Here is an 18,415-nt window from a genome sequence, read left to right as displayed (position 1 = left end):
GCTTGTATGTGTGAGCGACACTTCCACAATTATAATTGCCTACATTTAGGAGCATCTCAAATAAGATGTCTGCATATGGTTGTGCCTTGCTTCTCAGCCGCGTGTACCTACATATGTGTGGACATAAGATTGAATTATTGACGTGAATGTTTGTAGTTTACAGTCTCTCGCGCACACATAGGCGTATAAGTAAATGCATCTGTGTGTGACATCTCTCGGTTGCCTTATATATGTGTATACATGATTTGATTATTGACGTAAATATCGCTTAGCATGGCCTTAGCATCGCCTTAGTGATGGTATAGCTTAGTGATGCTAATATCCGTGACAATATATTAAATTACATATATATTCTATAGTGTAAATTTCGTTTACTTTGTATGTTTCTGTAAAGTAAATCCGTAAATATATTTATTCTGATTAATTGGTAAATTTGTAGACTAATAAATAAATAAAAGAGAAAACTTATAATAAATAAACAACTAAAAAAAATTGGAAAAATATATAAAAAGTTTATATAGAAGTAAAATAATAACTTTTAGAAAAACTAATGCTAAAAAATATAACATAAAAGAGAAGAAAAATAATATGAAATGAGGTCGTAAAAAAAGTATAAAAAAACTAAAAGTAGCTCACAAAAAAAAAAAAATATAATATGAAATATAAAACAAAATAAATAAAATTGAGTAAACCTCTTAAAAATTTTCAAATAAATATTTTAAACACAAATTTAAAACTGCAGCTCAAAAACATGCAATATGTAAAGGGTCATGCCATCCAATTATCCACACTGTGGGAAATTCTTTAACTTTTCGCAACCCTTATACAAACAACGGCCACTAAGATCCTTGGAATCCCCCAGCGGGCGAGGGGGCTTAGATTATACCAGCGGCAGGTATGTCTGTTAAGATGCAATTAAAATACCCAAATGATTCAAGTAGTTTCTCAAGGGGTTGTCAACGCTTTTCAAACTCAATTGTCAACCTCGCCTATACGTTGCGAATCCTGTTTTTTTAGCACCCAAGGCTCTGGCCACTCCAAGCTCCTAATGAAACTAGAGGGTGGGCGGAGATGGGATGGCCTAGAAGTTTCAATGTGGTCATATTAAATCGTTCCAGAGATTTTCCGGCTTGTACCCTAATGGTGCTTATTACCGGAACGTACCGGATTTAAATCCGGCAAAGGACCATAAACATCGAAAACCCTCCTCTCAACCTTCGGGAAGTGTCTTTATCGCTACAACAACAACATCCTTGGGAAATATTTTCGTTTTTCCTTACAACATTTTAATCCTGTAGGATACGCTTTAAATGAAATAACAAAAATCAGGCAACACCAGACTTTGGTGGTGGAAATATATAAGCATTGTTTACTAAACAGGCCAAAGTAGTGTTACAACAACAACCACTAAAAACCCTTGTATTGTAAAATGTTTTAGTCGATTTAGTGTTCCTGTCCAGCTTTTTCATCTCGAGGTAGTTTAGTTTTTTAACACTTTTTCGACTTAAAGTAAGCAGTACATATAACAAAAAATTGTTAAAAATACATTTAAAAGTGCAAAAAGTTTTGTAATTACGCACAGGCACAGATATAACATTTCATTTTCATTTCATTTTTAACACTACTTATAAAATAAATTTCATCACACTATGCATTTTTCAATGGTCAATAAACACTTCTTAAACACGGTTATTGCTTACACCCCTTTTGTCTTTTTGTAAAAAAACGTATGCTCAAATCTCAAATTAGTTTTAAACTTGATTTGTTAGTATAACACTGGTTTACAGCCAAAATGCACCAGAGACGCCATTATGAAATTCCTATGTAAAATCACCCTCTGGTTCCGAAAATCAAGTTTTTTTTTAATTCTATGGTAACGTTTTTGAGTTATTTACGAATAACCGTTTTTTTCAACAAAAAAATAAGAAACGCCTAGAAGTATGTAAACGACACAGCACAGAGTATAAAAGGAGCAAAAGCTGAGTAAGCGGAATCAGTTTGATTTAATCACGCTATTGGTTGTGAAATGTTACTGCGAAGTACTTTCAAGTAGTCTAATAAAGAACATTTTTGCATTATTGAATAATGGAGTTATTTATTCAACAGTTTAGTGATTCGAACGTTAGCAGAAGATTTGAAATAAGCGGATTTTCCTTAAATTCGTTACAATATATATCTCAAGAACGAATTGGGCAACTCCAAAGCGGTTTGAAGCTTTTAAAAGGTGATACAATTTGCTATAAACTGTGCATACAACACTTTTTGCTAGGCCCTGCAGATGCAAAGATAAGGAACAATCATTACGGATTAAAAAAATTTTTTTTTGTAAAAATATAAATAAATTTTTATTTTGCGAGGAAGGATCTCGAAAACTTTTTATATTTTTGCAGATTTTTTTTCTCTCTAAGCTCTGTTTTATTACAAAAAAAAATAAGCTTTCATTCAACAAAATCGATGAACTAATACAAAAGTTATAAGCATTCAAATAAATATATCCTTATAGTAAAACTTAAGTACCCTACAAATAATAGCATATGTACATATATACATGTGCGGTTCCAGGGGGGGCGGGACTTTTTTGTATTGACTGTAATGAAGTATATAATACTAAACTACATAGTAGTTTCTTATCACACAACGTATTTTTACTAATTATTAATTTTTCTTGCTTTTTTACATTATTATTACATATATATATTTAAAAGAATCATTTCCCTGGCTGGTGAAACCTTTCGCCATGCTCTTCATTTTCGTCGCCAAGATTTTGCGAGAAAAAATTTAAATGGGAGTGTAGAAAATGAATTTTTAAAGACATATTTACTCCTGAAAGAAAATAAAAAAGTATATTAGATTAATACATAAGTGACACATTAGTATATAATTTTCTTAGGCTGGATTTATCTTTCAATTCAGAACAAATTTTTTGTTTACATTTTTCTTGTTCTTGTTTGTTCGCAACTGGACGATGAATTCAGATTTAGGGCTATATATAATCTCATGTAAATTTAAAAATTTTCATACACATTTTTTGTTTATCGGGCAGATAGGTTTTAAAGTTAACTGAGAAAACGGTCTTAAATATGTTTTTTATTTCCCATTTCCGCATAGTTTTTGATTAAGTCGTTCACTATCATCTCGTAGTTAGGACTTCTGTGTTTGCCTAAAAAGAAGTAACGACCTTTTCAAAAGAATCCCACGCTGCTGCCTCCACTGGTGACAATAGTTCTTTGAAATGGTTATTGGTCATCATTTTCCTTATTTGCGGTCCACAAAAATCCCTTCCTTTGTTTTTGCTTCTGAATTCTCTGGAAAGATTGTCTTCAAATGATGAAAAGCTTCGCCTTCTTTGTCCAAAGCCTTGACAAAGTTTTTGATAAGGCCGAGCTTGATGTGGAGCGGAGGTAGAATTATTTTTCTCTTCTTTATGAGCGGGGAGTTTTTTATGTTATCCACCCCAACTTGAAACTCGATTCGTTCTGGCCAATCCTTTATGATGTAGTGGTCTTGACGAGCTCGGCTATCCCATTGGTATAGAAAGCAGCAGTATTTTGTGTATCCACTTTGTAGACCACATATCATTCCAACTGATATACGAATACTAACACATACATATGTAGCAGTAGGGTACTTATGTATGTATTAAATGTATATATTTACTTGAATGCTTATAACTTTTGTATTAGTCCATCGATTTTGTTGAATGAAAGCTTATTTTTTTGTAATAACACAGAGCTTAGAGAGAAGAAAAATAAATAAAAAATAAAATAAAAAGTTTTTACTTATATTTAAGAATTTATGAGCTTAACACCGGCTTATAATAATTGAATTTCAATTATTATGTTTTTTCTAAGAGAAACTGAAAAGAAAGAAACATTTACTGGCATATTGCGATGGACCATTTCGAAAACCGCCAACGTAATCATCATCAGGCAATTTTGTAATGTTATCAAAGGTTTCACCGGGATTCGAACCGTGAATCACATGGTGAAACTGCAGTAGCCTTTAACCACTAGGCCATCCTGCTGGTATTTGTTTTCATGCTTAATTCAGGTTTTCTCATTTCTACACTAACAACACAATTGAGACATTTTGTCTCTATATTGATTTTGTGTTTTGTGATTTGTGTTGTTAGTATAGAAATGAGAAAACCTGAATTAAGCATGAAAACAAATACCAGCAGGATGGCCTAGTGGTTAAAGGCTACTGCAGTTTCACCATGTGATTCACGGTTCGAATCCCGGTGAAACCTTTGATAACATTACAAAATTGCCTGATGATGATTACGTTGGCGGTTTTCGAAATGGTCCATCGCAATATGCCAGTAAATGTTTCTTTCTTTTCAGTTTCTCTTAGAAAAAACATAATAATTGAAATTCAATTATTATAAGCCGGTATTAAGCTCATAAATTCTTAAATATAAGTATAAACTGCACACACCATTAAACAAACATACATAAATATGTACAACTGAGCCCGAATTTACAAAGCTTCTAATTCGCAACGAAGAAGAACTTTACAAAAACAAATCTACATGGCACACAAATCAATATAGAGACAAAATGTCTCAATTGTGTTGTTAGTGTAGAAATGAGAAAACCTGAATTAAGCATGAAAACAATTACCAGCAGGATGGCCTAGTGGTTAAAGGCTACTGCAGTTTCACCATGTGATTCACGGTTCGAATCCCGGTGAAACCTTTGATAACATTACAAAATTTCCTGATGATGATTACGTTGGCGGTTTTCGAAATGGTCCATCGCAATATGCCAGTAAATGTTTCTTCCTTTTCAGTTTCTCTTAGAAAAAACATAATAATTGAAATTCAATTATTATAATCCGGTGTTAAGCTCATAAATTCTTAAATATAAGTATAAACTGTACACACCATTAAACAAACATACATAAAAACTTTTCGAGATCCTTCCTGTTGTTGTTGTTGTAGCAGTACAAAATCGCAAAGTACAATTTTTTTTATATTTTTACAAAAAAAATTCAAAAAATCCGTAATGATTGCTCCTTATCTTTGAATCTGCAGAGCCTATTTCCTTTTAAAAGCTTCAAACCGTTTTGGAATTGCTTAATTCGTTCTTGAGATATATATGATTAAGTGGACCCAATTTTTTTTTTCGAAAAACGGTAATTCGTAAATATTTCAAAAACTTTACCATAGAATTAAAAATAACGTTGATTTTCGGAATCAGGGGGTGATTTTACATAGGAATTTCATAATGGCGTCTCTGGTGCAGAAAAAAAGTTGGAATTTGTGATCCAGTGTAATTGGTGCGAAACAGTTGAAACAGGTTTGGAGAGCAGAGCAAAAGTTTTTACTTACTCGTATGTAGTTTTTTTAATAGACTTCCTCATAGTCTATCAAGTATATGTAGTTCTATATAAGTAATCATTTTTCACTTTCATCACTATCTCCTATCTTTGTCTATTTGTGTGTCTTGAACGCAATTCGAAAATGTGTGCCAACCACCATCACCGAAAAAAAAAACAAAAAACGAAAAAAAACACGATATGTTCTAAAAATCAACAGGACATTGTTTTTGAGCTTGAACATGATATTTATCGCAATAATTTGCTCGATAATGATGATAACGCCGAAAACGACATTAATTTGTTTCAGTTTGGTCCCAATATTGATGAAGATGATGACGTCGGCGACAACGATGAGAACAACAGTGGTGGAGGTGGCGGTGGAGGTGACGGCAGTAACAGCGGTGGTGGCATAGGAAACCATTCCTCATTATTTGGCAAAAATGCAGTATCAACATCAGCTCTACAAGCATTTGGAGTAACAAATAATCCATGGGATCATATGGATCCATTTAGTGATTTAACTGCAAATAGCAATTCAACACCATGGGCAGGTGATTTTAATTCGGATAATTTTGCTGATTTCGATTCGCATTTTAGTTCGTTTGCAAATGATTTGGGTGAAAGTTTGGTCAGTGCAGCAACAATGTCTACAACGAATGAAGTTACTACAACAACAACAAAGGAGAATAGCAATAATGATGACGATGATGATGATGATAATGATGATGATAATGAAGATAACTTTAGTGGTGGTGGAGGTGATGCTAATCAAAAACAGCAACAGCAGCAACAACAACAACGACCTGCCACAGATAATGGGACAGCTTTTATGAATGCAATTAATCGTACAAATACATCAACACCTGCAACTAGTGATGAATCCTCCTCCAACGAAATGGGTTATGATAATAATGCAAATGTTGAAAAAAATATAACATTGGTAACACAGGAAATTGGTGAATTTGCTGATGGCACCAGCGCTGCAGATGATTTGGATTCAGATGATGTGGTGTCATCGAATGAGAAGGCATTGGCCACTTCTTTAGTGCGCACATTGCAATCGGTTATGCAAGATTCAGAAGATGATTATGAGGATGATGAGGGTATGTGGACGAAACCGCTGGGCGGTAGTGCTGTGGATGATACGCCGCATAATCTAGATGATGACGATGATGGCGTTGAAAGTGATGAAGGCGTAACAAAATCGATTGAATTGCATTTGACTAATGGTCCAAGTAACAAAGTTGCGCCCGTAAATGAAATTACAAATAAACTGTAAGCGCTTATTTCAGTCTCTTTTATTTCACTTTCTTCGAATGCTCTTTCATTGAACGCAACAATGCCTGTGCCAACTACAAATTTGTATATTATATTAAAATAATTGAAGGATATAATTACACACGCACTCGTTGCTTTACAAGATTAGATCATTGTAAAAATAGTGATATACATATATGTGTATTAGACTTTGTCGATTTATTAACCGATATCGCGCTATCGATTTTGCGATAGGATTTGTGATCAGGAAAAAAAGTTCCACTACGCATAGCCATACAAATAATTTTCGAGCCTGCGAAATTTTATTTTTTTTACTTTTTTTCGACTTTGATTTTTAAGGTTTTTCATGACTTACTAAACAAATTTTCATTTGATTGTAAAACGGTTATGTATACCCTGTCCGATCAAAAATATCCGCTAAAAACGTTGTCGATAACAGTTTTTTGAAAAAAAAAAACAATAATTTTTTTGAAATATTTAAAAAAACTGGATAACAGTTTTTTGAAAAAAAAATATATATTTTTAAAAATATTTGAAAAAACTGTTATCGCCAACGTTTTTGGCGGACATTTTTGGGTCGGACAGGGTATACATATGAAAGATTTTTTTGGTCATCAAAAAAAAAAAACCTTAAAAATCAAAGTCGAGAAAAAGTAAAAAAAAAGGGAATTTCGCAGGCTCGAAAATTATTTTTTTGGGTATGCGTAGTGGAACTTTTTTCCTGAGCCCAAATCCTATCGAAAAATCGATGGCGCGATATCGGTTAACTTTCGTCCATACAAATCGACCCACCCTATTGTAAACCGAAGGAAAGCATTCCAATTGATTTCGTTTTTAACTTTATAAGAAAGAGAATATGCATAACCACTTGGCCTACGCGAATGAAATGTATTTGACTACTAAAAGTTTGTTCAGCATTGCAGCAAATATCAAAAATGCGAAAATATCGATACGACTTTGTTTTTTGAAATTAAGCGCACAACTTACGAATTAGAAGAGCTTTTTAAACCAATTTGATTTCTAACTAATAAATCTTAAGTAAGTAAGTAATAAATCTTAAAATATACAAAAGATTTTTAAAATAACATTTCAATACAAATTTCCTATTATAAGAATTTTATAAACAAATTTTATTTTTTATGAGTTAGGTGGTAAAATCTTGTACAAACCATGGCGGAACGATGCAAGGCGGCAGCATGGTGACTAACCTACAAATATAAATAAAAATTCCATATACTTTGTTTTTGTAAATTCGATGGACAAATGTCAAACTCTTACTGCGCCGGAAGTTTATGTATCAAATCAAATAAAAAAGTTTATAATCAGCTGTCCCATGCTGCCACCTTGTATCGTTCCGCCATGGTTTGTACCAGGCATGCTTAACCAACGAACCGATATCATTTCGTTACGATAATTAACGTTAATAAACGAAACAAAGTCATTTCGTTACGATAAAGTCATTTCGTTTCGTTTATTAACGTTAATTATCGTAACGAAATGATATCGGTTCGTTGGTTAAGCATGCCTGGTTTGTACAAGATTTTACCACCTAACTCATAAAAAATTAAATTTGTTTATAAAATTCTTATAATAGGAAATTTGTATTGAAATGTAATTTTAAAAAGCTTTTGTAATAACATAACGTGTCGGTTTTTTATGAATAAGGAAACTTTTAACAAATTACACTGTGCAACAGCATTTTTTTGAAAAAAAATATTGAAATACATTTTGAGCGACATACGTTCTTAACATCTTAACCCTTTAGCGCTATTTTGAACAGGTATTTCTGCCCTCTTTTGAGAGGTATAAATAAAATGAGTAAGCTTTTCTAAATATGCTCCAGAAAATTTCACTATGAATGTTTCCGGATGACATTTTTGTACAAAAAGTAAAAAAAAATATCGCGTATGGTGCCCCCCATAAATTCAGAAAACAAAAATTCAGAAACACATTTTTCCGAAAACATTCGTCAGAACCCTTTTTTCAGAAAGACTAAATTCAGAGGTCAAAATTCAGAACTAAAGTCGCAGAAGTCAAATTTCAGAAGTGAAATTTCAGAAGTAAAATTTCAGAAGGGAAAATTCAGAAGTCAAAATTCAGAAAGTATTATTTATTTGGAAGGTATTTTGTACATATAAAGAAAAACTAGCACAATCTAAAATTTTAAATTGTGTGCAATGGCAAGCATGTAAATTATTAAATATGTTAGGGTGTGTCCCAAACGCACTTCTAATGACGTTGTGCCACCCTTCGATAGAATTATTTATCCGGGCTTCACTCAATTTGGTGCTATTATACATAATACATCCATAATTCGATTGGATATAACGCCTTCTTTCGACGTTGCTGTGTTCCAGGAAGTTACCAGACCGCTGAAAAAAAAAAAAATTCAGACGGTTAATTTCTTAAGTCAAAATTCAGAAAGTAATCAGAGAGCAACAAAACAGTAAATATTGCGCAATTTTGACTTCTGAATCTTGACTTCTGAATTTCGACTTCTGAAATTTGACTTCTGAATTTTGACTTCTGAATTTTGATTTATGAATTTTTGTTTGTGACTTCTGAATTTCGGCTTTCTGAAAAAAGAGTTCTGACTAATGTTTTCTAAAAAAATGTGTTTCTAAATTTATGGGGGGAACCATCGCGTATAAAGCGATGCAACCATTATTTAAATTTTTATCGTATTGAACTTTTGTTTTCTATATTATTACAATATAGATATAGACTGAACTAACATACCAGCAGAAAAGGTGAATTAAGTAAACCACGAAAGATTGTTGCGTTCTTGAAGGTCGAGTATTTTGTTTCTTATTCTCTGTGGTCTTCTCTGTTCCTTGTACAAATATTTTCACCGGAACCACTTGCATTCCGGCAAATCATTTACTAGAAATTTTAGTCCTTTAGCTACCTCTAAAATCCCACTATGCGATATTTGTAAAATTAAAAGAACGAGCAGAAGCCTGCAAATTGGCATTTTTTAGGTAGTTAAGAGTCCTAGAAAATTTCATTGGTGTTCATATCAAAGCTCAAAGCATCCGGAAACCCACAGATAATATAAAATAATTTTTCCGCCCTAAAGTACGTAAGAATTTTTCACGCTTTATTTATTTCGATTTTTCTGTAGCATATTTCAAGACGCAAATTTGATTTTCTATAATCAGTCTTGTCATGTTCTTTCGCCCAACAGAATTCTTAGTGATATCTGAAATAGAAAACAATTTGAAATACTGTAAAAGATTGTCAAAAATCATTCTTTTTTTTTTTGTTTTTTTGTTCTCTAAAATTCTAAAAAAATATTCGAAAACTTTCGTGATAAACTTTAACTTTTCAAAAATTTCGAAATTGGTTTACATAATTTTTGTTATATGTATAACCCATTCGTTTTTTATATTGCTGTAAATCAAGGTGAATTTAGTACCAAGTGTGGTTATTAGGGTGGGTCGATTTGTATGGACGAAAGTTAACCGATATCGCGCCATCGATTTTTGGTGAGGATTTGGGCTCAGGAAAAAAAACGTTCCAGTATGCATACCCAAAAAAATAATTTTCGAGCCTGCGAAATTTAATTTTTTTTTACTTTTTTTCGACTTTGATTTTTAATGTGTTTTTGATGACCTACCAATAAAATTTTTCATATGTATACTCTGTCCGACCCTAAACTAAAAACGTTGGCGATAACAGTTTTTAAAATATTTTAAAAATAATTTTTTTTTTTTGAGTTTTTAAGCGGGAATTACCCTTATTGCTTTAAATGTATGAAAACATTTATTTGAAGCAATTTTTAATTAATAATTTGAAGAGATTAAAAATAGGTATAATCGAAACAGCTGTCGCCTTGTCCGTCCTGATGTCACGTTGTTTAAATTTTTCCCAAAATAAATTTTTTTTTTTCAAAAAACTGTTATCGACAACGTTTTAGCGGATATTTTTGGTCGGACGGGGTATACATAAAAATTTTACAATCAATTGAAAATTTTTTTAGTAGGTCATGAAAAAAACCTTAAAAATCAAAGTCGAAAAAAAGTAAAAAAAAAGAAATTTCGCAGGCTCGAAAACAATTTTTTTTTGGGTATGCATAGTGGAACTTTTTGTTCTGAGCCCAAATTCTATCGAAAATCGATGGCGCGATATCGGTTAATAGTGGTTATGCCAACAGCTGACTGCTTCATCTTGATTATTTTCCATACAGCGCCTTGTACAACAATATGTTAGTTAATTGAAAGCAATGAAAAATTTCTTTTGACTAGACATTCTTCCGTAAGACGAATTAGATTGAATTCGCTTTGCCATCACCTTTTATAGATTTGTCTTGCTGTAAATTAAAACAAAAGAAAATAACTAATAAAATTCGAAATTGCTAAAAAGCATTGCGAAGTTTGTCTCCAACTATTTAACAAATTAACATAAAAATATGGAAATTTTAATAAACATTTTTAAAGCACGAATTTTCAAATATTTTCAAAATTGGTTTCCATCGTTTCGAATTACAAAACTGTATATTCAAAAAGTTTGCATTTTAAATTAAAAGTTGAAAATTTTCAAAAATATTTTTAAAAAGTTGTCGAATGGGCTGATAAGCGCAATTCAAGGCTTCCGTAACTCAATTGTCAACCTCACCTACTCGGAGCGAATCCTGTTACATACATATATGAATGCATCGTATACATATTTAGCAGGTGAAGCTCTGGCAACCCTTAATTCCTTCTGGAACTGGGGGGTGGGGAGTGGAATGTCGTAGAAGGTTCAATTTGGTCATATGAAATCGTTCCCACGTTGGTCGGGCTAGTACCTCAATGATGCTTGTAACTGGAACGCATCGGATCTATATCTGACAAACAACATTGATAACACTTCCAAACCTTCGGGGAGTGTCCTTATCGCTACAATAAAAACATTTTGAGTTTTAGAATTTTTTCGTGATAGTTTAAATTACACAATTCATGTAATTAACATAACTATTAAAATTTTCCAAAAATGTTTGCTGCATACCCAACTCGCCGTTGTACATATTAGAAAGGAAATATTTTATAATGAAAATATTTTTTGAAAGGTTCAATATACCGGACGTTAAACAATTTTTCTAATATTTTTGTAAGTGGAAAAATATACAAAATCAATTGGAACAGCTGCTTAGTCTCTAAATGCTACAAACTAACTAATATATAATTTATTTGAATTCTACTGCTTGCAGAAATAAAACTGATGATGTTTACCCCTCCACTTCCTGCAGCACTATTGCGCATATCAATGATCTTGGCACAAAACGCACAAATAGTTCGACAACGTCGGATACCACCACTACCACCGTCATGAATGATGTGACAGGATTTAATGTCGCAGTGGCGTCCAATGCAGCAACAGTCAACAGTTCTGCTGTTGAGATAGCGTCAACAACAACATAAGTCAAGATGTGCTGGCACAAATAAACAACCAAGAACAACACAAGCACGGGAATGTGTGATTGAATGCATGCTATATGTAGGCACTTAAATATGTGAAAGTGTAAATATGCATATACTATACATACTACTATACTACAATACTATATATATACATATATAAGAAGAAGAAACGCTCAAAGACATGCAAAACGCAAAACAAAAACACACAAAAAAAAACGTTATACTTTTGACGCACTTTAAATGCGTCATGCCAAAGGTTGAGGTACCGCCCATTGTATAAATCTAAAATAAATAAGTATGTAACTAATCAACTAACTATAACTGTACACTTGCACATCTACATATATGTATATATACGTATATAAATAAGTTATATATATACCAATTCAGCATATGAAAACTAAAAAATAAAAACATACTCAAACAGTTGCACGCAAACGTATAGTACGTACATACATACATACATGTTTTCGCTGCACTTAAACACACACAGGTATTCTTTAAAAATAGTCACATGATACAAAGAAAAAAAAAAAATCACAAAAAAAAAAAAAAAAAACCAAGTCATAAGCCATATGCGTATAAAAGAATATCAAAATTGAAAAACAAAAAAAAAACGTAAACAAATATTAGTGAATTAAATGCAAATAAAAGAACAAGCACACATTTAATGTACATACATATATATATACCTAAACATCTAAGAATATGCGGCTGGTATCATCTATCGTAGTTAACTGTTGCTGCTGTTGTTGCAACTAACTAATTATATACATACATATGTACTTTAGCAAACGTACTTGTGAAAAGTTTCAGTTTCATCATATTTATACATACATACTTAATATAATATACATATACGGTATTATGAAAGAGAATGCACTAACGATTTTTTGTATAGCAAACAAGAGAAAATAAAACAAACAAATAAGTTTAACTTTTGTTATAGATTTTTTAGTGCTGAACAAAAATTCAGGTCTCAGGTTTGGTCTATCGCCTATCTGTTTTGGGTAGAAATAAATTGAACCTGTGAACCAATTTCATATGCAATATCTTTAAAAGTCGATGCGATAAAGCAAACCTGAGTTCGCTCGCAAACTGAGGCCCGGGTTTTTAGTACCTGTTCAACTCAGTTTCTCAGTTAAACTACGCTTAAACTTACGCTGCAGTTTTTCAGTATACTTCACCTGAAGTTTAAGCTGAGCTTAAGCGGCCGATCTGGCTGGGTCAAACTCTAGTTAACCTATCAGTTATTTGCGTTCGTACGATATGGCGTCGAATATACCCAACAATCATTTGGGCTTGAGTACCATTAGAGTTAATGTTGATAACTAGGCATACTTCTAAAATCTCAAGCGTTGTTTCGAAACAGTGGCTCAACTCGAAAATCATAGTGTACTCAGCAAAAGAGGGAATTTTTTATAAAGCAAAAAATGCTATTACTTAAGTTGAAAAAATTTAATTTCCAACTTGTGGTTCTCAAACTGGACTCAAATGTAAGATTCCATACCACAGTATTTTCACAAAAATAAAATAAAATATATATAATTTATTTTTGATTAATTACGCTTCATTACTGCTATACACCAGGTGTTTATTTCTCACAATTAACAGCTGCTGGTTTTGGTGGTACCACCTTGGACATTTTTTTCAACTCCAACTCAGCTCGATATGCAATGTAGGATATCAACTGGAGAAATGTGTTGAATATACATTTGAGAACTGTACATTTCTCAAAATCTCGATAATAATTGGAAAATATTAAAGACGGAGATCAACTCGAAATCTTTTAATTTTACAAATTTTCTCAAAGGCTGGTAGTGATTGGAGAATGAAGTTGGATATCAACTCCAGAACTATCTGGTTTAAGAATAATTAAATAATGATGTTGGATGTCACTTCCCGAACTAGATATAATTTCGCTGGAGAATTTTTTTTTTCATATTTGTTGGGTAAACAAAATCCAGCTTTTGCCGTATCTACAAATTATTTAGATAATAAAAAAACCAATGCTGCCGCACAAAGCATACTTTGGGGTATGCTTAAATTGTCGGCCTTAAATTGTGACTGAAAAACTGCTCAGTAGTTTAACTGGAGTTTAAATTTGACTAGAGTTTAAGCAAACCTAGTATAAGCTTAGCTTAACTAACTACTGAAAAAACCGGGCCTAAGCGTACAGAAAGCCTCTTTAAAAGTAAACTTATTCGCTGAATCTGCATTATTTTGATTTTGTCGGTTTATGTACTAGGATTTGAAATAATGCTGTAAGCAGTTTTTTTATATGTCGTTTATATTTTAATTGTTCCACTGTTTGTATTAAGTTGATGTAAAATAAAAAAAGCGTACATATTATGTGAAATGAAGGGATGTGTGTAGTTAAAAAAACCATCTAACATGCTTACAGCTGCTGGGCTCGTATTAAACATTTGACAATTGCATAGTTATCGCTTCAGTGAAAAGGGTCTTCAGTCACTGATCGTAAGACGTAATACAGGGCCCATTTAATTATACTGTACATCACCTGCTGTTTATTGCATTAAACTATATATGTAATAATGTTGCTAGTACAGACAGGGTACACTCGCAAACATCAGAGTGCCGATAGATTGCTGTAAAAATGTTTTGGTTTTTGTTTTCGATAAGGGATGGACCTTAATGGAAATTTTTTCCTTGGCACACTTAGGCCCGGATTTTCAGTCCGATATTAAGCTAACTAGATTTTAAACCTGGTCTTTTGGCCCTTTAACTGTGATGAACAGTACAATTTTATGAAAATGGTCATAGTGGCAAGTTTAGATTGAGATTAACTTAGAGAACAGCTTAAAGTTGAACTGACAATTTAGCCTAAGCATCAAAAATGACCAGGTTAAATTCTATCCTTTTTCAGGTATAGTTCAGAAAGTTGGAATTGAAGTTCAGAAAATTACAATTGTAGTTCAGAATTTTCAACTGAAGATCAGAAAATTACAACTGAAGTTCAGAAGTTTCAATCCAAGTTCAGAAAATTATAATTGAAGTTCGGAATTTTCAGTTGAACTTCAATTATAATTTTTTGAACTTCAATTGTAATTTTCTGAACTACATACATATTGTAACGAATTTAGGGAATTCCGCTTATTCCAAACCTTCTGCTAACGTTCGAATCGCTAAACTGTTAAATAAATAACTCCAATATTCAATAATGCAAAATGGGCTTTATTAGACTACTTTGAGAGTACTTCGCAATAACACTTATACTTCACAACCAATAGCGTGCTTAAATCAAAAACGATTCCTCATGCCTGATCTTGCGCTGCTTTTATACTCTCGGTTTCCTCGTTCACCCATTTCTCCTAAGGTCTAGTAATTTCGCGAACTTCATACTTGGTTACCAGCCATATGCATGTATATTTGTAGTTTGTAGCCAGATGCGTGTGTATATGTGAGTACTACTTCGGCTGATGATTACATGTGTTTGTAAGTGATGATTGATTTGTTAACGTACATACGCGTGGCTGCTTAGTATCAGCTTAGTGATGCTAATATTCGTCACAATATATAACTAAACCTGTGAAATGTAGTCATGCTTAACTGTAGTTTAAACTCACTGAAAACCCGGATTTTGGTTTCAAAACTCATTGCGAGCATATTGTAATAGCAACAGTAGTATTTTATATATATGGATCAAGCCAAATTTTTTGCAGAGATTGGCCCATAGTCCAAAAAAGTTATTTCTCCACTTATAGAAATTAGCCTTCAAAACATAGATATTTGGTAACCAAGTTCGAGATCTCAATTTGAACTTCTTAAAAAACTAAAACCTAAAACTGCTGGCCTTTGCCATAGTGCATTTTTAAAACGAATAAAGCTTGCTTCATTCAACCAAGTTCTGCGATACGCAGCTTTTGAGAAAGTTGTTTGAAAAAAGAAATAACAAGATTTAGGTATTTCTTTTCTCTCTGCATACATCCTCCGAACGCACTTGCTGACATGACGTCGTTGAAAGCGCCCAAAAGATCACTTCATTAGGGTGTTTTGGGAAAAAGTTGTTCTAAAATCAAGTATTTCGCCACGGTTGGCTCTAGAGCTGGAAAAGAGTTTTAATGCTGAGATATTTGGTAATAAGAAAAAATATAATATTACAAAATTTTCAAAGCAGTGTTGAAACGGTTTTTGACCGATATACATTTTAAAAATTCAGTGTTGAAAAACACTTTCGAAAGTTATGATTTTCTACGTACTAAAAAATTATTTGAAAAATGTATTGTAGTAAAATTTTAAAACTTAATGTTAGAATTGCAGCTGTTAAATTTTAAACTTTGTGTGAAGTTAGGAAAATTTACGATATTTCGTCAGGAAATTGTAGTACAAGAAAAATCTCCGGTTGAATCGGGGTAGCCATTTCAACAATCCATACAAAATGTTGCGAAATTTGTATAAGGAGTAGGCAGTTTTCTAACTCAAACACTTCTTTTTTTGTGGTCTTGTGAAACGTAAGCTTTCGTAACTTTGCACAAATTTTCAGAACTTTTTTTTAAATAAATTTTTCAAAACTGCAGTTTTCACAAAAAATTTAAATTGTTGGTAACAATATCAAATGAAAATGGAATGTACTGTAAAATTTTAAATTCAGGGACTTTGTTAATTGAAGTTAGTATATTCAATTTCAATATCTTCGAATCCATAAGGTAAGGTATTGTGTTTTTACTACCTTTTTACTCTTAAAAAACGCGAAAGAAGGGGGAAAATTGTGTATATTAGAGCGTTTTATTATACCCCCTTGTCAAATTTGGTTTAGAGACAACTCGGTTTCGGCGAAGTGCCATCTTCGGAGAGCAAAAAAGTACACTGATGACGGCACAAGTCGGAACATGAAAAAAAGGAGAAAAAATGAAGTTTTTGAATCTGTTTCGCATACAGAGTAAACTTTTTCTGTTTAACCTTTCAACCTTTCTCATATTGGCACATATTTGAGCTGTTTTTGATTACCTGCTCTTGCGCACAGTTCGGGGATATTAGAGTATGAGATAAATTACTTTACCGACATCGCTCATTTACTTCAATATTTGCGCATATAAAGGCATATCCTCCTTGTATAGCACGTGGTAAGTTTTTAGCGGATCACAAAGATTTTTTTATAAAACATAGATCATGTTATTGGGTACGTCTATATGTTATTAACTCAAAATTCATGTTTTTTGAGTTGTGACACTATTGAAGCAAATGAGCGATATGTAATTGGGGTAGTCGCAGCTTCTTTATCTAGGCTTTTAAGTTTGCCGTCTGTTATCTTTAAAAAGCTTCACTCTATTAATAAGTTTTTTATGTTGCTTTGCGTGGAAACTAGGACGTGGCGTTTTGCCGTGGTGCTACGTATTTATTTTGTGTAAAGTTAGCACCTTGGCTATCTGCACTTCTAAAAGTGCACATATGTAAACTTTGCCACCAAACTGTGATTACGCTGGATATCAAGTCACTTTTAAACACCAAAACACCAAAACTCCAAAAGAAAAATGTAAATAAATAAATTTATAAAAGCTAACTCGCCCAATTGAATTAAGCGCTCTGTTACTGCAACAAATACTTTGTAGTTAATTAAGTACGAAATAACATTAACGAACAAACAACGAATGGACTGCACAAAACGTACATTAAAAAAAAAACACACACACACAGACCACCAATTAAAATAAATTTCAAAGTGAAAATTATAATAAATTCATGAGGAAAAAAATAGCGATCAAAATAAGAAACAAATAAAATGTAAAAAAAAGAATAAGTAAACGCATTCATATTTATAATTAAGTGACAAAAGACACGAATCCAAAGTTTAATACACAACATGCTCCTGCGCGTAACGAAGAAGCAGCAAAAATTATTTGCAAGCTTTATCAGTAATTTAATTTTTTTAGTTTTGTTGCCTAAAATTTATTTTTATTGAATTGTATAACGAAAACTGAGTATGTCAAACGAAATCGTTTATAAAAAATCAAAAATCAAAAAGTTTTTAAAAAATGTAAGAAAATTTTCCAATTTTTGTTAGGTATTTAGGAAACTTTTTGAGAAAATATATTTCATTGATAATAGAGCAAAATCACAAAATTGGCACACGGCGACAAGTACATGTTTCCGAATTTCACTTCGTTGTCAGCTAGCTTTTCTAGCTGAGTTTTTAAGTGGAGCTCAACTAAATTCATACCGTTATTAAGGCAGATGCCTCTACCTACTCAGCTATTTGAAAGCCCCGCTGCACGTTTTGTAATTTGTCTCTAACTTTTGCCTTTTTGTTGCTATACCTTTCATGCACACTTTGGTCACTTGATCAGTGACATGCGATTTTATTGGAAAGTATTTTTTGTTAAATCAAATGATTGGATTTTAATAAAAAAATTTGTTAATCTTCCAGACATTGAGCAACAGAATTTTCGAATTTT

The 18,415-nt window shown here is 32.4% G+C and overlaps 1 protein-coding gene across 11 annotated transcripts in view; it reads left to right on the top strand.

The window, feature by feature from the left end:
* The window catches only part of fmt (phosphatase 6 regulatory subunit 1-like protein fmt), a 47,248-nt gene extending 30,146 nt beyond the window's left edge, over nucleotides 1-17,102 (top strand). For 9 of the 11 annotated variants that reach the window (XM_067756508.1, XM_067756502.1, XM_067756510.1 and 6 more), the window contains 2 exons: nucleotides 5,540-6,597; nucleotides 11,792-17,102. In XM_067756508.1, coding sequence (XP_067612609.1) covers nucleotides 5,540-6,597; nucleotides 11,792-12,002 — 1,269 coding nt within the window. In that variant the 3' untranslated portion in view covers nucleotides 12,003-17,102. The remainder of the gene's footprint in view (nucleotides 1-5,539; nucleotides 6,598-11,791) is intronic. The other 2 variants (XM_067756509.1, XM_067756507.1) reach the window with 2 other exon arrangements.
* The last annotated feature ends 1,313 nt before the right edge of the window (nucleotides 17,103-18,415 follow it).

This window comes from Eurosta solidaginis, chromosome 5, assembly GCF_040869045.1.
Source record: "Eurosta solidaginis isolate ZX-2024a chromosome 5, ASM4086904v1, whole genome shotgun sequence".
NCBI lineage: Eukaryota > Metazoa > Arthropoda > Insecta > Diptera > Tephritidae > Eurosta > Eurosta solidaginis.
Note: the sequence above shows the minus strand (reverse complement) of the source record. Positions and strands in the feature narration are given on the sequence as shown.